General features: G+C 40.3%; 2 protein-coding genes across 6 annotated transcripts; one reads left to right on the top strand and one right to left on the bottom strand.

Annotated features, from left to right (window-relative positions):
- Positions 1 to 255: 255 nt before the first annotated feature.
- On the bottom strand, positions 256 to 16,067 carry cdk11b (cyclin dependent kinase 11B). Of its 5 annotated transcripts, none has more exons than XM_068339094.1 (20): positions 16,030 to 16,067; positions 15,245 to 15,375; positions 14,628 to 14,767; positions 14,394 to 14,521; positions 14,167 to 14,311; positions 13,326 to 13,501; positions 12,873 to 12,998; positions 12,485 to 12,583; positions 11,971 to 12,099; positions 11,822 to 11,896; positions 10,574 to 10,809; positions 10,360 to 10,450; positions 10,146 to 10,267; positions 9,925 to 10,030; positions 9,688 to 9,809; positions 7,912 to 8,019; positions 6,466 to 6,582; positions 5,139 to 5,287; positions 1,276 to 1,465; positions 256 to 809 (listed from the first exon to the last, which is right to left on the bottom strand). In XM_068339094.1, exons 2-20 carry the CDS (start codon positions 15,353 to 15,355, stop codon positions 717 to 719), a joined length of 2,463 nt encoding a protein of 820 aa, XP_068195195.1. In that variant the 5' UTR covers positions 15,356 to 15,375; positions 16,030 to 16,067; the 3' UTR covers positions 256 to 716. The 5 variants fall into 5 exon arrangements, with proteins under 5 accessions (XP_068195195.1, XP_068195210.1, XP_068195219.1 ...); XM_068339109.1 differs by having other exon boundaries at positions 11,822 to 11,893; XM_068339118.1 differs by having other exon boundaries at positions 13,326 to 13,462.
- Positions 16,068 to 19,185: 3,118 nt separating this feature from the next.
- Positions 19,186 to 25,105, top strand: szrd1 (SUZ RNA binding domain containing 1). The gene is made up of 4 exons (XM_068329564.1): positions 19,186 to 19,268; positions 20,179 to 20,228; positions 21,161 to 21,430; positions 23,259 to 25,105. The coding sequence occupies exons 1-4, from the start codon at positions 19,221 to 19,223 to the stop codon at positions 23,359 to 23,361; spliced, it is 471 nt and encodes a 156-aa protein (XP_068185665.1). The 5' UTR covers positions 19,186 to 19,220; the 3' UTR covers positions 23,362 to 25,105.
- The last annotated feature ends 31 nt before the right edge of the window (positions 25,106 to 25,136 follow it).

The following is a 25,136-nucleotide window of genomic DNA, read 5'->3' as shown; positions in this document are numbered from 1 at the left end:
TTAAAATTTGAAGTCGCAGAGAGAACAAAGGCAGAGCAGTCTGGGCCTCTTTTCTCCTAGAAGAACAAAATAATGAGACGATGTGTGCAGCGCAAAGAATGACATCACTTTTGGACAGTGACTGCAGAGTCGCATTCAAGGATGATTTTTTTTTTTCAAGCTCAGCTTCCCTTCACTTTTTTTTTTCCTGACAGTCTGCAGTTGTGTTTGCACAACCTGGACAGTTTATTACATGGAAAACACCAGACAAAAGTTTCAAACTTTATTTCTATGAAAAACACTGTCCTCCACCATCAAATGACCTCACAGTCCTAGTTATTTGACAGAATGCTGAATCATGATACAGTAGCTCGGGAGGCAAGGATTTACCAACCATTGATAGAATATATTTCTCATTATCGGAGGATATGACATAAGATGAAATGGAGTTTTAAGATGAGAACAATAGGAGCTAAAATGGCCACATTTAAAATGGTGAAATTTCTTGAAAATAATCATAACAGAGAAATGAAATGCTGGAAATTCAAAATGCATTGGAGCCACCAGTCTCGCTGTGAAACAGTCCTGACTATTTGGTAACAGTTGTAATGATCAGATATTGATCGGGTTTACAATTGTAAACCAGGGACAATGTCCACTTCCCATGGAACAACATATCCAGAGCGATTTGTTCCCTCTTCTCAGACAGACAGTAAAATGTCTGGACGTTTTTGGTCTTAGAATTTGAGGCTGAATCCTGGACCGACTGCAGACGCTCCCTGGTTGCTGGTTGTCAAGTGGAAGCCTGTGTCTTTAAGGTCATCGTCACCCTAGACAGAGAGAGAACAATCACAGGGATTTCTTAAATATCTATGATAGAACTGGTCAATACCTACATTGGTTCTTTTAGAAAAATACTGAACTGCTACATTTTGATCGCATTCCCCACAGACACACACACAGAAGTTCTGAGGTAGTGGTCTGTTTCACAGCTTTTTAATACCAATAAGTCTAAACGTGAAATAGCAATATTTTCGGTTTCGGATAAAATGCTGTGATTACTTTGGTGAGAGCGCAATAACAAACACAAACTTTCACAGCAAAATAAACCTATGGGTGGTTGGGATCACTGCTGAACACATTAGGAACTAAAAGGTGCTCATCATGGAAAACACAAGGAGGAAATATCCTGACACAAAGCAGAAGACTGTAGGTCTGTAATATATTTAACACAGACGCCGTTCAGAAAGCCTGGTAGCTGTATGTAATGGAGAAAGTGGAGCCTAATGTCCTTACCAGTTGACTGTAGCCCAGGCCTCCCTCGGGTGGACGAGGACTGGTGCCTCTCTTCACCCTCTGCTGCTCGCTCTTGGCCGGCCAGGTGGGGAACATGGACGGGTCAATCGGTGACGGCGTCTCACGGAAGTACTCGTGCTTCAGGCCCTCGTCTGATAGAATCCTCTTACTGGGGCAGTAGGTGAGGAATCTGGAGACAGTAATGATCAACTTTACACTAATGGCACATATTTCAGTACAGAAGCACAGAAGCAGCTCAAACTGTTGTGGAACATGATTCTTCATATCCAACCATTTATGTGCAGACAGTGCAGCTTTCATTTAGTGAGCGGCTGCACTCATCTTTATTTTCAGTAATCAAAACATCTGTTGCTTTGCACATGCTCGGCCTCTCGTAAAACTAATGGGCGCTTTGTAGGAAGGTGTTACCATGGCAACATAATGCATTTGTGTCAACTCCTGAATAACATCCTTTAGATGAGGCTGATGCAGCTACACAACTTGTTTAAGTTAGCTGTCTCTAGCACCACTCCTGTGTGGAGCGGAATGAGTCCATGTGACAGGAATCTGTTGTGAAGTGAACGTCTGGGCCGCAGCAGGATTTCAACTCAAGAGTTTTGAGTGTAAATGGTGGGAAGGATATGCTGATGTGCTGATTGTATGAAATACAATTCAATAAGAAAAAGAAAGTTTCAAAATATGAACCCAGTGGTGTCCCTGGGCTCATGTTTTATTGAGTGAATCATCTGGATTAACTCGATTATGTCTTGACAGGCAATCTAGATGAGGAACCAGAAGGTTTGAGGAAGGAGCCTCGACTCTAAAACACAGGAAAAACTGGGGCCTGGTAGCTGTATGCTTCTGTTCATGAAACAAAAACAAAAAACAGAAACTTTTGGTATTTTGCCAGAAGCAAAAACAAAAACATATTTTATATTTTTTATGTCTGGAACAGAATAGTTTCTATAAAATAATGATAACTACTTAATACTGCTTTGTTTTGTTTTTTTCATTTTTGAAAAAAATATCTGCCACCAGAGTGGAGAAGAGTTGAAGCATATCACCAGCAGTCAAGGCAAAGGCTCCCAATCTTGATTAAACTTCTAAGAGGTAGACGTTGTAGTCTATCAGTTATAAAAAATGCTTAATTTAGACATTAATTGTATCTGTTAGTTCACTTTGCTGGGCTGTGACGAATAAGCTTATTTTGGAAAAGCTTGCATTGACTAGGGGTTAATTTCTTTGTTCAAATGCTAGTTAATTCTATTTTTGGACATCTTCACATTGTATTTAGATGAGAAGACAGTCCAAGAATCCTATGCGACACCGTTTTTTATGCCTGTTGATTGTTTTAAAAACTCTGTCTGGTAGAGACCTCAGTGAAATGCATATGGGCTCCTAAATTTCTCGGTTGTACAGGAGGCGCTGACTGAGTGAAGATGATAATGATGAAGATGTCTGAAGATGATGATGAAATAGATTAGCCACTTATGGCCAAGGAAAGAGAAACCACTGTCGTACAACGTTCCCATTGCCTCAGTGTTGGATGCTTCTGTGAGAACAGAAGCCTATTTAAAGCGCAGTGGGCATCCGTGGCTGCAACAAATCCACACTTCAAGAAACTCACGATGAGTATTACGGAGCTCCCCATCACCCAGGTCAGCGCTGATCGCACATTTTCATATTTGAAGTTTATTCTTTTTGTCTAATCAGGTTATCACTGAATGACGTTACCTGGAACATATTCTTTTAATTTGTTTAAATAATCGGTTTGGATTTTAAAGCCCAATACAGTAGGCCTTTGACTGGTAGTCAGAAAGCCTGCTAAGCATGTTCACTTCCAGTTTGTTTCACATTATTAAGTTAAAAAGGCTTTAAGAAAAATAGTGAATATTGCCTGTTTTTGTAACTGCAAGAGGTAAATTTATCATTACAATGTACTGAATGGGCCTTGACAACTTTGGACATTTCTTTTGTAAGAAATGTATTTGATTTTCATAATGCCAGCTTTAGCATGACATGTCTCTTTTAAACTGACAATGTTTTTTATTGTTGTTAATGGCAGCTGTATACCTAGTCTTCTGTTAGGCTCTGTGTTCAAATGGTGGCCTCATCTCTGTTTCAGCTATTTCCTCATATTTCATGTAGTCTCTAAGTAGTAGGCATAGGCCTTAACTGCAGTGATGCAGCTTGCGTAAAGCAGAGGCCTAGTGCTGTTGTAGTGATTATTGCATGGTAGAAACATACCTATTTTTTCTACTTGATGTAAACTACTTGCCTGAATTGCTAATTTAAAAGTCCTAAAGCTACCAATCTATTTATAATTACAAGGAATGTTATTAATCAGATCAGGGATTATATTTTTTTGTTCTAACCGGTTCAGGAATGTCCTGTTATAAATGTATAATACTGTTTCTGTTACGAACGAACCAATAGGAAAAAATTCTGTTTCAAAGCCCTGAGAAGAGCACATAATGTATAGCTGCTTGTTTAAAATAACTGGCTCTCTATATTGTGTCTGTTCAGAATATTCCACACCAGTGGGATCGATGTGTAAAAGATTAACACCAGCCTGATAGGATTTTACACAAGTCATTGGTTTTATGTTGCAGGCAGCCCTGATAATGGTTACAGAAACATTCCGCGGGATAATCCTGCCCATATCATTGATTTTAGTTTGGAATTCTAAGAATGGTGGCTCTTCCTGCACCGCTGAAAACTCTCCTGGCTTTAATTACAGTCACACTGATCTGCTCAAAGCTGATACACATGCTGATGCAAAATATATCAGCTTGTAAGATAGAAAAGAAGCAGTTTTGTCTCCGAAAGCTCAGCACTGAAATCACAACCTCTTATCTGGGTCTCTTTGTTCTTGCCTGAGGAATCAGTCCCCCTTTCAGGCCCTGCTCAGCCTGGATACCTGGACCTGATCAGAAAAACCTTTCAAACACGGAGGCTGTGATGTTCCAAAAAGTTCTGTGATGTTTGCCTGCCAGAGTCTACCTCTAAACTGTGACAAAGCTGCTTTCACACTGACTGAAGGTTTTTAATGAGCGCTTGTTCGTGTGTTGCGTAAACTCCTTGTGAGTCTTTTGACAGCTGGAGAGCTTCAGCCGCACTGGACGGACGCCAAGCTTCCACTGATCCGTGACGCTGCCGCAGCACAGTGGACATGCTGTTACCATCCTCTGCAGCTGTCAGGTAACGCTGGTCTGGTTTTGTCATTTACAGGTGTTGGAATAAAAAGGCCCCATGGGGGGAAAGGGATCTGAGGGGGGTGGGAAACCCAGTCTCTGCTGTTTGCAGCTGATAAACAAAAGAAACTTCAGTGTGTCAGAAAGAATCATGAGCTCATTAGTCTTTTAGTCTGAAACACGTTCCTGTACTGTGGAGTGTCGGGAAAAAGTGTGTGTGTGTGTGTGTGTGTGTGTGTGTGTATGTGTGTGTGTGTGTGTGTGTGTGTGTCTGTGTGTGTGTGTCTGTTTGTGTGTGCATGCGTGAACAGGATAGACATTTTTATGAATTACCAGCCTGCTACTGTTTTGTTTTAAATCTGCCTGCCAGACTTAAACTGATGGTGTAGAAATATTTGAAAACAGAAACCACACCACATTAATTCTAATAAGGCTCTTTTAAACAATAAATATTATTCAAACACATTACTTTAAGCAGCTGTTTTCTTTCTTTTTGACACCTTGGAACACCTAAAGCCCTCATCACAGCTACAGCAGTTTGTCAAGATCACGTCGTACACACGCGATGCAATATGCTACGCAGTCGCACGCACACTCCGGGAGTAAAGTAGTGAAAGATGCAGCGACTTTCAATGTGGAGTGGAATAAGACAGCCTTTAATTATCTTACTTGTTCATGAGGTCAAAGCCCTGGTCTGAGAGCAGCGCTCCAAATCGCTTTCGCAGGTTGTTGTAGGGATACTCTGTGAAAGTCATCTTCTTCAGAGCAGGCAGCTCGTTGTAGCCCGGCCAGATCTTCTCGCTGGGTGATCCCAGATCCTACAGACGACACACAGCAGTCAGTAAACAGCACACCGCACAAGGAGAGATGGATATGAGATAGAGTCTCCTTGGCAAAAAGTATTCACTGAACACAACAGAACCCAAACATACAACGGTTTAAGATCCTAAAAACATTTGACTCCAAATGTCATCAGGCCACACAGCAGCCACGCTTCACTCAAGTTATCTGTCAAAAAGCGTTTAGTGGACAACTGCTTTCAGGGCACCGAGCCAAGTTCCACACATGTGGCGCTCTCTACGCTGGCACTGATGAATTGGTGTAGTTACTGGAACTACACCAGTGTCCTTCCCAAAAGCTAAGAGCTGCTCTAAACTGGGGGATTTTAAATCGGCTTTCAAAATTATCTATTTAAATAACAAATAATGACTTCTTAAATTGATCACCAACCATCCCTCCATTCTTCCATAGTAAAGTCAGTCACTACTGACATAACTGATTTGGTACTAAGGGTTAAAGAGTGGAAATTGTTCATCTTATCTCTTAATCAAAGCTTCTCGATTGCATCAACTGTGAATATAGGCATATTATTGCAGACCTAATGTTTTTGAATGTTTGTTGACAGCAGCGAGACTCATGACGGGCGTGTAGCTCAACTCATCTGTTCATCAACTCATAACTTTCATTTCTGAGCAAGTATCTTGTGTGAGTTGGCAGCTTCTTAAAGAAACTGAACTGTTCATCTGAATACTGTGTTTCTGTTTGTTCTTTGAGATGTCAGTCTTGTTTCACTGTTTGGTTAGTCCCCAGGTGAGCAGAGCTTCACACCTGGTGCTACACATCCTGTGTGCTACTTGGTGTGCATTAGTAGGGAGGAGCATTACAAATATTAGAACTCGCTCAACTCATACTAGCTGTAGGCGACATTAGCTTCACTAAAGCTGCTGGTACACCTGTAACAAACCACGCAGGTAAAAGTCTTCCCTTTTGCTTTCTCCAGAGGCTCGTAGCCGTTTAAGGCGTGGCCCAGCGTGACTTTGTCTCGACGTATGATAAATTGTGACTGGTGAGCTTCTGAGCAGCACAAAAGCTTCATCAGCTGAGGCAACATCCAGCACTACCTCCATCCCGACTCAGTCGACAAACTCCAAAGATTTACGGGCTGTAAACACAAGAGGATTTACTTCATGTTATGAAGGCAAATGAGGGTATTTACCTTAAAGATCTTGTTAATTTGGTCGATATCAGATTTTCCAGGGAAAAGAGGTTTCTGGGTGAGGAGTTCGCCAAATATGCAGCCCACTGACCACATGTCTACAGCAGTGGAGTACTCCTGTGGAGAGAAGAATAAACACTGTGGCAGTCCACTGAAATATAAAGTAGACGGTCTGTCTGGCACGAATCGAGATTGAAGTCTGTCTCATGGCTGAGAGCAGACGTACCCTGATGAGCGACTGGACGTCCAGCGTCTGGCTGTATAAATCATATACTGTAAAAGTCGTTCAGTGGTACTTCAACATATCTTATAAACCTAATCCTTCACAGATGTTACCCTCTTGGAAAAATGTCTCGGCATAAACCAATCAATCAAGATGATGTAACCATTCCTGTGAAAAGCAAATCACCTTAAAGGGGAAAAAAATCTGTTTTATGTAAATACCCTCTTAGTGCTGATGGTAAATGTAGTCTAAGGGCACAGTTCTTGCTTTGCTGATGCAGATCTGCTGCTGCAAAATAACATTTCTTTACAGCACTACTGATTTTCAGCAGTTGGTATTGACGATGGAATGAAGGCTCCGAAAGGAAGATTGCTGTTGCTCAAAAATGAAATGTCGTCTTTGCTTTGCTGACAATTTTCCCAACAGCAAAACCAGTCAATGTGTACAGATGCTGTAACGGAAGGTAATAGTTGAAAGAGTTGTACTTGGAGCATTCAAGCCACAGTTTTATGAAATGTACTGGAGATGGGCAGAGGTGTCGGTGCAGATGCTTTCTTTAGTAACTGCTTTGTTCTCAATTCTAATTTTTATCTTCTGGTCCAAATTCAGCATCAGTCTTCCAGCCCCATACCGTGGCTACCTGTAGCCTGAGGCTATGCAATTAGAGCCGAAACTAGCAATTCTGTTAATAACCTATTGATATGCAAACAATTTGCAAAATTAAACGTTTCATTGTTTATTTATAAAATATTTAGAAAGAATATTCAACATAATATCTCTTCAAACAGCTTCTCTCATGGAACCAAAATCATCATAAATCACTATGAAAAGAAAATCATTACTGCACATTTAAAAGGCTGAACCGAGCACATTTTGAAATGTTTGCTTGAAAATTTACATTAAAGCTTAATTTATTATCAAAATATAACTGATTTACTTTAGTATTTCTTGGTGATACAATGAGATGCACTGAAATCAGCTGACCCAACCTGTCATTTGGAAGCTGTCAGTTCTGTGTCATGTTTCACATTTTATTCAGTATCTTAACCTGTTTTTTAGGCATGCGTTTAAACTAATGCTGCTACTCCCACATTATGTGAGCACAGTCATCTGATATAATATGCATAACAAGTGCTGTACTTTCCTTCTAATATCTGTAGCTTCAGGAATTACATGTGTTTCTTATCTGATCACCATGAACTGTGGTTGTATCATGAACTCACCTTCGCTCCCAGCAGCAGCTCTGGCGATCTGTACCACAGGGTCACCACTATAGGGGTGTACGGCTTCAGGGGAGAACCGTATTCTCGGGCCAAACCAAAGTCGCCAATCTGCAGAGCAGGACAGCCAATTAAATGAACACCACTGTATGGGATTTTGCATCGGAATAATTTCTTTGCATTAACAGGACTCCTCCTCTTATGTTCATATCATGATAATCTGTCCTTTCTCCTTGCTTAAAATCCAATGGAGTATTCAAATTAGGGCTGTCATTTTAACGCGTTACTTAGATTAATTAATTATGCTGCAAATTAACGCGCTATAAATATTAACGCAATTAATCGCGAGTGGCAAGTCAATGCGCGAGAATTTTAAATTTGGCCCATTGAGGGACCCGTAGGCTGCAGCGGCACGTCACTTTGTACCTGCGCCACTAGTCAAAAGCAGAGTGACTGACAACAGAGATGGACGCGACACAGGAGAGCGAGGCAAGCCCACACGCACCTTTGGGTGGAAAGTTTATTTGTAAAAAGAATAAAGACGGGACTATCAACAAAAACGCAGTGATTTGTACCTTTTTGTAATAGAAAATTTCATATCACCGAAGCAGCTCCAGCCTAACGAATCATTTAAATGTAAAACATGTCACAGGACACAGAGTTGAACGTTAGCTTACCCTTTTAAAGGAGATGCCTGTTGGCATCTTGCTATTGATGTTTCCTTATTTAGAGGCATGTTACACTATTTTAAATTGCTGTATTGAGTCAGCTTTAGTATTCATTTTGATTGAGAGTCTGCTTATGTACCTATTTGAGACTCAGTCCTATTTTATTTCTGAATTTATTCTATTTAACTGTATTTGTATTGCATTTTTAAGAAATACACCTGGCCTCATTGGTTTGCTGATGTGCTTGGCCTTTTTTCTTTTAAATTTCATTTATAAAGCACACTTAACCAATAAAAATGTGGATTTCAAATCTTCTCTTCTTGGTGTATTCTATTGATTAGTCATGCACTACAATTTTGTAATGTCCTAGAATTCAAATTCTTTATTTTGGGTCCTTAAGCAGGTATGAGATTAAAATGGGATTAATTAGATTAATTAATTACAAATCCTGTAATTCATTTTTTTAATCTCCTGACAACACTAATTCAAATTGTTCAATCCCAGAGAACAATAAGATCAACAGCATTCAGAGACACTTAAAATCATTTTTCCATGAAGAAAAGCTTAGTAGAAAAATCTAATTAACTCACTGCCTGCCCGTAATGTCAGTTATGTTTTTCAACGGGGAGGGCTGGGGGGCAGCCTGGTTGAGCTCTTCAGTGAAAATCAGGCTATTAATTATCAAATTCAGCATAATAACGACTGATCCAGTTACAAAAAAGAGGATGGCGAAAAATTGCAGCAGTTTAAGATGCAACAAAGTTTGCGTATGTCAGCGTGAACCCGCTAGCGAACACGGTGTCGCTCAAAGCAACGCATCTTGTCAAGAACAGAGAAAAACACAGAGAAATATCAGGAGCGTCAGAGAAAATCTACTGAAGAAGATCAAAGCGCCAATGAGTTAAGAATCACCAAGAATCAATAGTTTGAAAGAAATCTTCACTCCAAAGTTGCAAAGTATTGAAAGTTAGACTGGCTTCATTATCTTACATTTTTCATTACTCGACTAACAGACTAACAGAAATGCTATGTAGTCTCTCTTTCTAACTAAGGTAACATTTGATGATCGCCGTTTTTCTGCAGGTCCGTGTGCGAACCAGTCGTAGCGTACCTTGAGGATTCCCTTGTGGCTCAGCAGAAGATTAGACGTTTTCAGATCACGATGGAGAATCCAGTTATCATGTAGATGTCGGACACCTCGAAGCAGCTGGATCATCAGAGTCTTCACCTCACCTGAAGGGATCACAGAGGACACCCATAAAAAAAAAAAAATCCATCACAAATTACATTCTAATGAGGAGCTTTAAATTACATTTTAAATTAACTCAAATTGAATGTGTCAGGTTACCTGGCAGGAAAGGTTGCTTCATGGTTTCCATTAAACTCTTCAGGTCATGTTCTACGTAGTTCATCACAATATAGATCTTATCCATATTGCTGCCAACGACAATTTCCTAAAACCAGAGACAAAATAAGACTCACCTATAGCTACAGCAACAAGATGCACATTACGTAGTAAGACATGTTTTTAACAATAAACACGTAAATAAATCATTGGGTTTTTCTCACCCTAACAGTGACAATGTTTGGGTGCTGAGCTTTCAGAATCGTGTTGATTTCTCTTAGAGAGGTGATGGGGAAGCCCTCCTTCTCTTTCTCCATCTTCAGTCTTTTCAAGGCCACAATTTCATCTGCAAACATGATAATTCTTTCATTACAGATACTTCACCATAAACATACCCGTGAAAGCAAAAGAAAAGGGTCTGCGTGTTCATTTTCATACCTGTCTTTTTGTCCTTGGCTCTGTACACCACACCGTAGGTTCCCTCCTCTATTCGGTTCAAACATTGGAATTCCTCAACACTACGACATCCCTGGAAAAACATGAATCCCTTCTAAATGAAGACCTCAAAATGAAAATCATTTACATCAAATGACTAAATCTAAAAACATGACGTGGCTCAGCTGGTGAACGTGGGCGCCATGATGCTACTTACCTGTAGAGCAGGCAGATATTTGGGCAGCTCCTTCTTCAGTTCCACGGGGGAGATTGGAGGGGAGTCTGGGATGTAGTTCTCTTCGGGGGTTGGGGAACGAGAATGAGTTTGAGACTGAGGCGTGGGGTCACCCTCTCCTGCTTCATCTTCTTCCTCGTCCTCTTCATCATCCTCCTCTTCTTCCTCCATGTCCTCACCACTCTCCTCTGAGTTGTGATCAAACCGTGACTCAGGCACTGAGGGGACCCAGATGAAGTGGGTTTCGTTTTGGTGAGTGCATTAGACATGTTCAGAGTCATCAGGAGCGTCTGTTTGGTTTGCATATTCATTAACAGATTTGATTCATTAATATCTGTTGCCTGAAGTTTGATTACAAATAAATTAGGCAGAAAAGTTGGCATGTTGTTTGTTAGCAAACTGGCTTCAATTCAAAATGTAAAGGTTTGTTTGCTCTGTAAACCACAAATTTACGAACGTGACAAAAAACAAAAGACTATGAATAAGCCTTTTCCTGAGCTTTGAACAACATTTCACGGTCTTCATTAGTTGATGGCATTTGCTCAGTTGTCATGGAGATGGTTATGGTTTCATAATGTGACCACACATGGATCAGATGCTTGATCTCAATCCACATGTGAGGAACATGAAAGGTGTTTAAAAGATCTGGGGAAAAGCCTTTAAGTAGAAATCATGTCAAGATTTTGTGCCAAACTTTTACTTCTAGTTTTGCAACAAAACATAAATGTGACACAAACTGGAGGTGTTGTATTTTAACCAGTGTTTTAAAGACTGACACAAAATCCATCAGGTGTAAACACAAGCCATCATGTCCTCTGTTGACTCAACATGGATCTTTCTGTGGTGTTTTTAACTTTCGTGAGCCCCCTACTGATGAAGTGAGATATTGTTCACTAATAATAGTGAACTGTTTGTTTCAGCAGCTCCATTATTAACATTTTGTTTGTATTTGAGTCTCAGACTTTGTTTCTCAGAAACCTCCAGAGATAAGAACATATTTATTTAGGTATTTAAGTAACATTCTACAGGGAATGACAAATACAACTCCCAAATATGCTTTATCTGACCCAGATGTGATGTCGGCTGTCTCCTTGGCAACTTTTTGTGATCTGATTTCCAATTAATAGCTTTTCCATGAAAAAACTAAACAACACTTGACACATATGACTACAGTTTAGTCAATCTGCAGCACAGATCTGACTTTTACAGACACCACTTATTTTCACACACCTGCAGGAATGTGAGCTCCATTTTCCCTCTCCTCTTCAAAGTCATCGTCTGACTGCTCTTCTTCACTCACGTCTTCTGAGAGGAGGAAAACGAAGCATTAAACCAACAGCGCTACGTGGTGCAGTAGCAGGAGTCTTTGATGGTTTTACCTGCACTGTGCTCAGACCTCCCTGAGCCTGAAACAGATTCCTCTTCCCCTTCTTCATCTTCGGCCTCACTCTGGCTGCTAGACTCCTCCTCCTCATCCTCCTCCTCCTCATCAGAGCCTGATCCTGAAGCTAGATAAGAGTGTAAAGGATTTAGTGGAATGAAGTAGCGCAACTGAGACTTGATAAATCAAACACAGTTATCTACTGTAAATGAGTCTCCTTCTAAGCTAACAATGAATTATGCATGCAATTTTCCATTTTCAACAAAACTTCCATCTAAGGCCAACAAATTGTACCATTAAACTAACTAAATTAGCAGACTGGATTCTTCCATTCTTGTTGGACATAAAAAATCATGTTCAGTATGTTCGGGAGTGACAGTCTTCATCCAAAGCAGTCGGCTGTCCTAGAGTTTAAGCCGTCTACTCTAAAAGACTATATGGGGAACCCCAGTGTCGCACCCTTTTAATGAAACGTTAATGATCTGATTGTTCCTCCAACTACAACACTTTACCTATGGAAGACTCGGCTGTGCTGGTCTTTCTTTCGCTGTCACTGATATCCTGAAGGTCTGCAAGCAAGTCTTTGATCTCTGGCTTCTCATCCTTCAATGCTACAGAAAAAATTAGGATACATCGTGAGTCAAATAAAAATACTTCAACGGCATACCAAGAGTCATCTGAGGCAAAATACCCCCTGCAAAACAAAATATACACAACAAATGCATCAGCACTCACCATATCCTCCCTTCATATTCATGAGTGCGTGCCCTGTAGTAAAATGTGTCCCTGGATCAATGGCAATGTAGTTCACATCCTTGTGTTTTCACCTCTACCATTGCATATCCATGGGCATTGTATTAGCCGGTAACAAATTAGAGACTGTAAAAATAGTAAGCTTACTTGCACTTTTCTGTTGTTCACCATGCTCAGATCTTTCTCGAGGAGCACGGACGGGACTTCGACTGCGGTGACTTTGTTTCGGTTTGCCATCATAGTCATCAGGAAGCATTCTATGGTGGGACGGCACTGCAGGACAAGAAAGCCTTTTCAAACACTGCTGCAATTTCAGAATTGCAGTTCTCAGGTTTTAAAAAACTCCTTTATGATTCCTAATAGGACAGAAACACTGAGTGCTTTCGATTGTCAATAAACTGTTCTACATTTTGGAAAATATGAATCACTTTCTTTCAGACAGGTCCATGATATCAGTTTTATGTTTGTATGTCAACTATTGAGCTGGAATCAAGACCTGTTTAATCTAATTTAGCATTACCTGAAGACTATGGAAAAAACAGATTGCTATGATGGATTTTTGCAAATCCGGTCAGCAATTGCTCTGTTTCCTTTACTGACCATCTCGTCGAGCATCTCGCTCTTTGCGTCGCTCCTCAGCCCTCCTCTCTCTATCTTTCATTTCTCGTTGCTCTTTCTGTTGTTCTCGCAGCTTTCGATCTCTTTCTCGTTGGCGCTCAAGCTGTTCCAACCGGTCCCTGTGGTCCAAAAAAAACCCAGGAGAATCCAATCGAGGTCTGTCCAGACAACCGAAAGGTCAATCTCGTCATTGTCTGTTTGTATTTTGTTTCAACTATTAAAGACTGTAAAAGCTTTAACATATGACAAACACAAAAAACATTCAAACATTGTCAGAAATAAAATGACTTCTTTTCACATACATCAACAAATTCCTAGAAAATCCCAAGTCCATTGTTTGAACTGTGTACCAAACTTTTGTTGTGAAATATTTAGCCTGTTATGATGGTAAACATTTTATTCTACTCACTGTGGACTGCTTTTTACAAAATACAAGATAATGCTAATCTAGTGAATCCGTCAGTGTATCAAAAATGAAAAATATTGGAAGAAATCTACCATCATATAACCATGAAGACAACAAAGGTTAAAATCTCCAAGACAGAGTAACTTTTATCTAGTAGCTCACTGAAGCTGAAGACTTCACTGCTTTTTTCTTATAGACTTTTAAAATGCAGTATACTGAGGATCCGAGTTTCCAACTGACCATTTTAAACTGTGGCCACTCTGAAGATCAATTTTATAGTTAGCATAACCAGGAATTAATGAGCAAAAAGACTGAGCATACTGGAATCTACGAAGGAATCATACATTTAAATACATCTTTGTCCAAACCAGAGTAAGATAATCTAGTAAACTATAAAAATCCAAGGTCGGTGCTCACCTCTCTCGCCGCGAATGAGCTCTGGCCTCTTCCCTTCTTTTTTGTCTCTCCCAGTCTCGCCTGGCTTTGTCCTCTTCCCATTGTCTCTTCCTGCGATCACTGTCTCGCTCTTTTTCTTTGTCTTTGGGTCGTGCATGTTTTCCTGCTGTATGCATAAAAACTTATTAGTGGCAGCTCCATGCATGTTCAGATGCTTGTTCATATATAATTCAGTAAAATTCCCACACCTCCCTCAGCAGAGTGACTCCGATGATGTCTTTTATCTTTTCTCTTCTCCTCCTTTCTGTGATGAGATTTGTCTTTCCTTGCTATCTGCTGTGGAGGCTTAATTGCTAATGATTCATCTTCCTCTCCCCTGCAAAGATGTAAACCTAATCACTATTTTAACTATGGCATAGTCACTTGGAAAATAGACTATTATAGTCAACTTAATGTAATCATTTTCTTACAACTCTACATACCTGTCTTCAGTTGAGTCCTCCCGTGTATATGGGGAATTACGAATTGTTATTTCCATTCTCTGATCCCGTAGTTCTCCTTCCTCCAGAGTGTCTCGTTTAGCTTCCCGATCATCCGCCTGTGGAGCAAGGCCCTGTGTGAACTGTGTTTAACAAAAATGAGAAAACAATTTTAAAGCTTAATATACATAGGAGAAATAAGCTTGGATGGTATTACAGTTAATACAAATGTCAGATAGCTATCAATGCTGCTACCAATACCCAACAAAATATGTTTTAAACAAAGAAATGGTTGTTGTTCAAACTAAGATTGTTTCTTTGAGTATTGCGTCACTTAAACCTCTAAAAAAAAGGCAGCATAAAACAATTAGCTCTGATGTTAAAAGACAAAATGACATTTAGAAATAACAATCACATGTAGGCTATTATTATTACAAATACATAAAATTTATTTTCAAATCTATCTGTAGTGCACAATATTCCACTCACAATCATTAATATTTATACTTAAAATGATGAACTGGAATTATTGCTTATGCTGTCATTGAAGTAATTTACATCTGTTTTTAACATTACAACATGGAGGTGTTATATGTGTGTTCCATCAACTTGTAGATTACATTTTTCTGGCACTTGGGATCTGTTCTCTCTTCTAGTTCTCTTCTGCGTTTTTTCTCTAGTAGGATTTCATCAAGAGTTTTTACTTTCCAGGTCTCCTTTTCGTCCCCCATCAGCGTCCACTCTCCACCGCCTATTCCACACCATACAAACATACAAACATAAATGCTCGTTAAGCAACTTCATTTAATTATGTGATAAACGTCAAGAAAAAAAGTCAACCAAAATGGTAGAGACAATCACAACAGATGTGCATTTCATTTGATGGTAAGATCATTTCAAATTTTCATGCATTTTACGTTCTTCTTTCCCTTTCGGCTTTTCCCTTCAGGGGTCGCCCCAGCGAATCATTTTACATTAATGTATCCAATTCTACCGAAGCAGATTTAGAGTTGAAGGCGCGCAATACGTTACTCGTCAACCAAAGAGACAACTTGGAAAATAACACCACATGGAAACGATTGTGTTAAAACGGTGGTGTCAAACTGACAGAAGAAAACATTACCACATTATAAAATTATTTGCTATCATCTTATGTCAGCCGGTTATTCCTTTCTGATCACTGACATGCTAACAATTCGATTAGCTGCCGTTGCTAGCAAAAGCTAGCATAGGCGAATGATTCTGTACAACGTTTACAGCTTAGTAAGTAACTTCAAAAGGGAAAGTGGGTTAGCCGGCAGAGGAATTAAACACAAAACCTAAATCTGTGTCTGTGTCGACAGTTAAGCATAGCTGAAGTGTTTAATTGAGTTAACTAGCATGTAGTTACAATGTACACACGAACCTGAAACACGTACAGCGGTACAATGGCACACCGGAAGTTTCGACGTATGAGTACGTAAGTAAAACTTCCGGGGTGAAACAATGACTTCCTCTAATAAAATACAATACAATATTGTACAATGCAATACACTTCAATACAATGCAATACAATACAATTATTGTTGGTTAAAAATTTGTAATCTATGGTAGTCATTTTCAGTTATGCGATTTGAATCATTTCAATCCACATTCACATCTTCATGTCCAACAACACAGCAGCATGTGTGTATTTACGTATATGTTCCCACCTATATATTTGAATAAGCTCGTTTGAAAACCTCTCGCTGTCCGGCATCTACCCGGAAGTAAGGGCCACTAGCCGGGTTACCTCCAGTCTTCACATTTGTCCATGTCTCTCACTTACGGAGCTGTTTTGACTTCGTCAAACATAGCGGTTTATATTCTTTGATTGGGATGGACCTCATGTTGTGGGGAACCCCGATGCTTTATTCACCAGGACCGCACTCACGAAGCCGGATGGCCGGACCGTAATGCCAAAGCGGCCTTCGTCTTCACGTTCGTCCGTCCCACACGAGGCCTTTATGGCTTTGTCGGACTCAGTGGTTTGTTTTGTGACGGGGAAGAAGAAAAATAAAACAAAATAAGAATTACCACGGGTTCCCGCTAGTATAGTGTATATTTATATACACTATCTTCACTAGAGCCGTTTCCACTCTTTTTACAAGGTCAACCACCATCTGTCCTTCTGTATTCCTCTCCTGGATACCAAACCTGCCCATCACCTCCTCATCAACTGTGTTTCCTGCACCAACATGTCCATTGAAGTCTGCACCAGTGACAACTCTCTCTCACTTTTAGGTATGCTCTGCATCACTTCATCAAAGTCCAACCAGAATTGCTGTAGATCCTAGTGGTGTGGATCAGTGAGTCGGTTTCTCACTCATTCCTGGCATACAGCTTGATGTCATCCATGTAGAGGAGGTGACTGATTGTTGACCCACTTCAGAATCGGTATCTGTACCCACTCTTTGTGATGATGTGACTAAGGGAGTTCAGGCCTATGCAGAACAGCAGTGGTGATAGTGCATCCCCTTGGTATATGCTGCTCTTGATGTTCACTCCAAGCCAGTAATTGGCTTGGAGTTTGCGTCTAGGGTTGTCTTCCATATTCCCATTTAGTTCTTGATGAAGGCTCTTAGTGTCCTGTTGATCTTTTACAGTTCCAGACATTCCAGTATTCACGTGTGTGGCATTGAATCGTAGGCCTTTTGGTAGTCAATCCAGACAGTATACAGGTTGATCTGCCTGTTCTTACAGTCTCTGTGGACTGCTCTGTCCACCGGTAGCTGGTGCTTGGCTCCCCTAGTGTTACTACCAACTGCTTTCTGTGCCCCGCTCATATATTGAACCATGTGCCTACTCATCTTAGCCGCCATGATGCCTGACAGGAGCTTCCATGTTGTACAGAGACAGGTTATTGGCTAGTAGTTGGATTGGGTAGATCCCTTCTGTGGGTCTTTCATGATCAGGTCTGTGCTGCCTTCAGTCAACCATTCTGAGTGTGTCCCATCCCTTAGCAACTGGTTCATCTGTGCTGCTATGCGCCATGGAGTGCTGTCAGCTTCTTTAGCCAGTATGTATGGATCATATCCAGACCCGGTGCTGACCAACTCTTCATCTTTGACACTCTTTCTTGGATATCTGCCCTTGAGATGGTTACTAGTTTTTGTTCTGGGAGGCAGCTGTGGTCAGTCCTCAGGTCCACTAGCCAATGAGCATCGGTGTTGTGTGATGCTTCTCTTTCCCATATGCCATTCCAGTATTTCTCTACCTCAGCTCTGGGTGGGTGTGAGCGGCTGCTGCTATTTCCCTGCCACTCAGCGTACACTTTTGCTGGTTGAGTGGAGAAGGTCTTGTTTATTCTCCTGGCCTCTATCTCCTTGGTATATCCCTTCAGTCGGGTAGGAAGAGCTGTTAGTCTTTGTTTGGCAGTATCGAGTGCTTCAGGTACGGAGAGCTTGCTGTATTTCCTGGGTACCCCTTTATTCACCATTTTGTGTTTCTGCAACTCAGCTAGCTGGCTGACGTCTCTCCGTGTTGGCTTTATCTTGGCCTCTAACCGTCTCCTCCTTAGAGGGTATTGCTTATTATGCCTTATATTGATCTTATATCCCAACATCTCGAGGATTACTGTTGCTTTACTGTGAATCAGGTTGCCCTCATCTGTACAAACTGAAACTGATGTTTGGCAACAGGACTTCAAACTGATGGGATGTCTATAATAACAAGCAAACAAAATCAAACAAAGACATGCTCCTAATTTTCTCAAAATATCAATTCATTTTAATAAAAATAACTTCATGTGCCACCCACTCAATTAAAATTGAGTGGGCAGCACACTGGCACAGTGGGTAGCGCTGTTGCAGCACAGCAAAGCAGTTCCCGGTTTGAGTCCCATTCTGTGTGAAGTTTGCGTGTTCTCCCCGTGTCTGCGTGAGTTCAATCTGAGTTCTCCGGCAATATCCACAAACATGCAGTTTAGGTAAATTAATGATACCAAATATGCGTGTAGTTTTGAGTGTATGCGTGTGTGTTTGTCCATTCATGTGTGGCTCTGCGGTGCACTGGCATCGTGCCCAGAGTGTACCCTTTCTCACGCACCCAGTCAACTGGGATAGGCTCCAGCACCCCGCGACCTGTGACAATATTTTAAATAATTCCACTTTCAATTTGATGTAAGGCAAAATAATGCGAGATTCATTTGCATTTCAATTTGCATTTCAATATATTGCATTCACGTTTAATAATAACGATGCACTTATAATACTATATTTTTACCTGGTATTCAGATGATCTGTATGTAGAAAAATTACTTCAAAAAAGTTCAAAACATCTCTTTTAAAATGTCTATTTTGCCCATTAGGCTTGATTTTAAATTTGGTGATGAGAAACAAGGAAACCAAACACCCAGAGCTCCTCTCACCGTTGGCATGTGCATACAAAGAACAAAAAAAATAACACTTCTTTACTGACGTACAGTATACCTACCGACCTCAGTGAAGACCTTTGACCTCTTGTAATAGGCTGTCAGGAGGCCGATAGTCGTGTTGGGAAATCCGTCCACGTGACGTCAGAACCTGCGGCGCGAGAGGCGGGTCTGGAGTTCTTCAACCAGCGTGAGCAAAATGAAACATGGATGAGGTGGTCACCGAAAGTTGGGAGGAAACAGTTGATAGCGTGGTAAGTAGTTATTCAAGGCTCGATTTTCCTCCGTTTAAAGCCAAGTACGCTTTCAAGGCTTCTTTATTTTAATTTATCTTAAAATCATCGTTGAATTGTTTGGCATTACACGATCCATAATGGTTGCTAAGCTAGCATTAGCCTCAAGAAACTTTGCGAGCTAATGCCGCGAAGCTAACTGGACTAACCAGCCAGCTAACCAGTCAAATAAGGCTGGCTTTTCATAAACTATTTTGTAGGGTGTGTCATCCGAATATCCACTACCTGATTAGCTAGGGATATGTTTTAAGCCGGTACACTTAAAATACTCCTTGAAATTTGAGTCTCAACAGAGCCGAAGATATGCTAGCTAGACACTGGTTGGCTAGCATGGAAAATGTCTGAATTGTTCTGTTAGTTTGCTTGGTGACAAATATTCCCTTAATGCACGACACAACTCAGGCCCGTGTGAAGATCCGTTATCATATCAAATTAGATGTACTTTTAGATATACATTTTACAACATTGAAGTGTAACATTGAGCTAACATTAGCTGCGGCTACGGTAGTTGGGCAAACCATCGCTGTCTCATGACGTAAAGAACGTGGCTCCGAAAAGGAGACGGGCTGAAATTACGGATCACCGTTTCATACCGTTCCCGTGTTTAGTCACTGTAAAGTGAACTTTATTATGTTTCTTTAATCCGGATTAAGATTCGGTTAAGGGGCGACATTAACCGGATAATATTTGACATAGCTCATCGCTCTGTTATGACTTGGCAGCCTTTCTACACGTGTATAAATAGCCTGTAACAGAATACTGCTTTCCATCCACCCCACGACTCAAGATCTTCGGTACTTTTCTTTCCATCGCGCATCAATCTGACCATGTTGCTTGTTTACATCAATGTTTTGATTATTTTTCCCAACAGGAAATGGAAAAACGGTTAACAGAGAAGCTAAGGATCAGCCAGAAAGAAAAGTAAGACTTTAAACGTGGAATATATGTGTCCCAAAACAGCTACTTGTCAGAATTATGGCTTAAATTTTATATCAGAACTATACAGCTTTATTTTGTGTCATGAATGCCTGTAAAGGTAGACATCTGAATTTAACCAGAGGTATTTGGAGGGGTTTTTTTTGCAAAGATGTCTGTGCAGGTTATCTAACAGTTTAGGCTACGTTCACATCACTACGCTGAAGTCTCAACCCAGACTTTTCTGCTTTATAATGACACAAATCTGATTTTTTTTTAAATCTATGTGAAGACAAAAAACTTGATTGAGTCACCTTTATGTTTTCCCAGATAACACAAATCAGATGGAGGATGCAATGACTGAAAATTTCAGAACAGTTTCCAATGGTTCCTGTCCTTGATAGCAAAATGTCAGGCATGCATTTCTACAAATGCATAAAATGGATATTTTATGTAGTGTTTTAGTTGCCTCACCAATTTGATGTTTTAATGATGTAGAAGATGCTTGTGAACATAAATCAGTGAGCGTATGCTGTTTCAAATGAGTGATGTTTCACTTGAGAGCCAAGCACAGGTGTTATGATAGTGACTGAACTTCCATCATCAAGAAAACCATGTCTGACATGAGTCAAAAATCATACTTCAATAGTAATGCCACTAATGTGAAACAATGAAATTATACTTTTTTTTTAAAAAGTCCTTTGAATTGAAGAGCAGATCACTATAGTACTTCATGAACAAATGTTCTGTTGTAGCAGGAATGTAACCTTGATTATTCAAAAAAAAAAATATTCAGAATGTTTTTGTTGTTGTTTGTGTTTTATTTTTGTCATGAATGCAACTAAGCTGTTGGAATTGTTGCATGTTTTTCTTTAAGCTTCTTACTGTCTGTTAATTTACTAATTTCTGGTGTGTGTTTCATCTCGGTCTCCTTCTAGAGAGCCCAGTAATAATTTTCAACAATCTCCATTGAGGACAACCATGGTGATACAGGATGAATCTCTACGAGCAGCACCCCCACCTCAGATCCGCATTTTGAAGCGGCCTGCAAGTAATGGGTCATTGGGCTCGCCCCTGAGTCAAACTAGGCCCACACCACAGGTCAAATCTCTGGCTCAACGTGAGGCAGAGTATGCTGAGGCGAGGAAGAGAATACTGGGCAGTGCTGGTCCAGAGGAGATGCCTCAGGACAAGCCCAGTGCTGACAGGTAATAAGTAACAAATATTGATGGTACATTGTTAGAGGGTTCATTTGCAGCCTGTTAAGGTCAGGAGGCTGCAATCCATTGGAAGCTTTGTTGCTGGGCTGCAGAGTATTGGACATTTCATGAGCTCAGTATCCGACTGAAAGACATCACATAATTATTTTATATTTTTGTCCACTTTAAATATGTGTAAAAAACATTGAGTATTTAAAATTTCCTAATGTTTTTATAATTTATCCTACAGTTTTACAAAAACATGTTTACAGTTTACTACTATATGTAAGTTTTGTACAATCAGAAGAATAACTTTAGCAGAGTCCTGGTCAGATTGTCAGAATCCACATGTCAGGGGTGGCAGTAGCTCGGTCCACTAAGTCTTGAACTGGGGACCCAGTTCAAGACCCGTGTCTGGCAAAACCTTTTGGAGTGTGAAGTGGCAGTGGGAGGTGGCCGTTCACCTCCCGAGCACTGCCGAGGCACTTCTGAGCAAGGCGTCATCCCTATTATAAGCTGTTGATTGGGGGCCCCAAGAAGCCCACCACTCTACCTCCCCATCGCTTGCATGCTTACGTGTGTGTGTTTTGGGCCTGTACTTGCATGTACAGTATTATCCGCACTATAAGGCACACTGGATTATCAGGCGCACATTTAATGAATGGCGTATTCTAAGAAAAACTTTGAAACATAAGGCACACTGGATTATAAAGTGCACTGGATTATAAAATGCATCTGAAAACTCATCTTCAATGAATGGTCTATTGTAAATCTTTTTTCATATATTGGCACATTGGATTAGAAAGATTAGATAAGAAATTGAGAAAATTAAAGGCTTTTAAGTGTGGTTTATAGTGCGGAAAATACTGTACATAGTGCCTTGCAAAGTATTGCCCCCCCAAGAACTTTCTGACATTTTGCCACATTTCAGGCTTCAAACTTAAAGATAACAAACTGAAAATATTTTTCAAGAATCAACAACATGTGAGACACAATCGTGAAGTGGAACCAAATTTATTCAACATTTTATATTGTGTTTACAAATAAAAAACTGGAAAGTAGGATGTGCAGAAGTATTGGCCCCCTGTTCTCAGCTCAGCTGAACGACTCCAGAAGTTCCCTGATGACTTCTGAATGATCCAGTGTTGACCAAAATGACTAACACTGACAAACCTGTGTGTCATTTGGTCTCACTTTTGCACATCCTACTTTTCAGTTTTTTATTTGTAAACACAATATAAAATGTTGAATAAACTTGGTTCCACTTCACTATTGTGTCTCACATGTTGTTGATTCTTGAAAAATATTTTCAGTTATCTTTGTTTGAAGCCTGAAATGTGGCAAAATGTCAAAAAGGCTTCAGGGGCCAATACTTTTGAAGGCACTGTACACAGGTGTGACTAACCATCAATGGAAAGATATTTTCCCTACGGGGAATAAATAAAGTTAATTTCATTCATTCGTGTAAGTAGGATTGGGATGAGACTTGTTAACCTCCCCTCATGGTGTTTGACCTTGTATTTCATTTTATAGACCACAGCTGACAAAAATACTTTAAAAAAAGACTATTTGGAAGCTCCCTGCAACTTTGAAGCACATGAACGGATGTTTTCATTTGGATTAAATGACAGTGAAAAGTGCATGAAAGAATATAAAAGTACAGTAGTAAAAGAACACAAAACTGATCCAATTGTAAACAAAGTGAGACTACAACCCGAACCTCGTGTGGCTTCCAGACTTCAGGGATCCAGTAAATAGGACCGATAAGGAGAATGTTTGTCCTGCAGCTTTTCATGTAAAAGCTGCCATCTCTAATTTATTCCTGTCTTTCTTATAGGCAAGGGCGCAATAACTCCACATTGCCTTCAGAAAACAGCCGATCACATAATCACTCTGTCGATCAGCCAGATGGCACCCAAAGGTTCCGACAGCACAGATAAGTGAGCCTTGGGGCCACCTAGCTATTGAAGGGGAGAGACAGCACTGTGTTAGTAAGACTTCCTTCCTTCAGTTCCCTCACATTTGACATGCAGCTGCACCGTTGCCTCCTTGTAGCAGTCATGTGGACCTTACAGGAGCTAGGAACTCCAGGAGGAAGTAAAACAGAAATGTCCTTTCTTCTCTCCCCCACTCCACGTCTGTTGACACTGTGATTGTGGACATCTTCTGGACTCACTGTGATGATCCCTTTAAGAAACGCCCCCCCACCTCCATCCCTCTCCTCCATTCCCCGGCTCTGGATTCCTGCCAGGCAGAAGCAAAGACTTGAACGAATGATGTTGGGGAGGATGAGGAGGAGAAGTGACAGGTGGTAGCAAAAAGAGATGAGCTGATACTCGGGCAGCAGCTCCTCATCAGCAATAATACCATACATCGGTTCTCACACCTTTACATGTTTTTAACTTTGTAGATGTTGTCTGACTGACAAATATTCAGTCTTTTTTTGTCTTCTTGCTTGTTATCTGTTTTAGGGATTCTCAGAGATTTATTATGTGAAGGTAAAACTATTTCACATCACAAATGCAACAACTACCAACAACAGTATGTAAGAGACTTTTTTATATAAATATATCTCTCATTTTAAGGAAATTGGTTGCAGGTCTGAAATGTGACATGCTGGTTTGGTGTCAAAGTGTCCACAGTAAACTCAACATTAATGCTGAGTACTTTTTGGTACCTTCCCATAAAAAGCCATTGGTATTGAAAGCCCCTGAAATGTACATTTTGTTTTTAAACAAGGAAGGTAATTGTCATGTGTGTCAAGTTGTGTATCTTCTAAATTCTGTTGGTGTGTTTTGTTTTGAGCTTTCAGCTGTCTTCCTTGGTCTGTCCCACCAATGTTTCTATTTAATATAAAGCCAAAAAAAACCCAACAAAAAAACAAATGAAACAGATTTTTAAGATACTTTTTTGCCTTTTTGTACGAGATGACAGCAGTGTCAGCAGTATTTTAATTGAGAAGAACCAAAATCTCATTTTAAAATCAAGCTGTACAGAATCATTATTTGAAGGCTGTGTTTTCAGACTCCAGTGCAGAAATCAACGTATTCTTCACAGGCCTCCCCATCAAATCTTTTCAGTACTTGTTTCTTGATGTCCTTCAGTAGAAAACTGCACATAGGAAGGGAACAAGACTGAATGAATGTAACTGTTTAAAAGGTGTTTGGCTGTTCAGGCAGCTGATGGCCGTATTGAGGCTTGGGGTGACACTGGAAACGGCTGTAGAAGTGCAGTGAACTGGAACTGAATGTCTCAAGATGAATTGTGGACATCTGGGTCATGGAAGAAATGACATTACCCGCTGTGAATGTTGGGTAACTGATGGTTCACCAGTGAAACACTTCAGAGATACAGCTGCAGATGAACCAGACTGTTGACTGTCTGACTGGCCAAGATCACTGTTCTCAATAGAAGTTTTAGTTTTTTACCATCATTTGGAGAAATGATCTCAAGCCATATTCAGAGGTGCACCTAAGTAAAAAATGTCTTTTTACGGTTGTCTTCAGCTTGTGCCTCTTATTTACTTCCTGGTAATTTTCAGGACTTCAAGAAACTGAATTTATTAGAGGGAGAGTTCACAAGAACAGCAAGAGTTTGGATGAGAAGAACGGGTGATTTTAATGAGCTCTGAGTGGAAATAAACTGCCTGTAAATACTGATTTAATAAAATGATTTACAAAGTCATTGTGATGTATGGTTTACATTACAAAGATCA

The sequence above is a fragment of the Antennarius striatus genome, chromosome 2 (assembly GCF_040054535.1).
Source record: "Antennarius striatus isolate MH-2024 chromosome 2, ASM4005453v1, whole genome shotgun sequence".
Lineage (NCBI taxonomy): Eukaryota > Metazoa > Chordata > Actinopteri > Lophiiformes > Antennariidae > Antennarius > Antennarius striatus.
This window is presented reverse-complemented; position numbering and strand designations above follow the sequence as displayed.

Coding starts and splice junctions, on each gene's coding strand:
- cdk11b (XM_068339094.1), bottom strand. CDS start 15,355: ATGGGGGACGAAAAGGAGACCTGGAAAGTAAAAACTCTTGATGAAATC. Junction 12,100..12,484: donor CACAGCCGAGTCTTCCATAG/GTAAAGTGTTGT, acceptor ACTCTTATCTAG/CTTCAGGATCAGGCTCTGAT. Junction 8,020..9,687: donor GCCACAAGGGAATCCTCAAG/GTACGCTACGAC, acceptor CCTGCTCTGCAG/ATTGGCGACTTTGGTTTGGC.
- szrd1 (XM_068329564.1), top strand. CDS start 19,221: ATGGATGAGGTGGTCACCGAAAGTTGGGAGGAAACAGTTGATAGCGTG. Junction 20,229..21,160: donor AGGATCAGCCAGAAAGAAAA/GTAAGACTTTAA, acceptor GTCTCCTTCTAG/AGAGCCCAGTAATAATTTTC. Junction 21,431..23,258: donor GACAAGCCCAGTGCTGACAG/GTAATAAGTAAC, acceptor TCTTTCTTATAG/GCAAGGGCGCAATAACTCCA.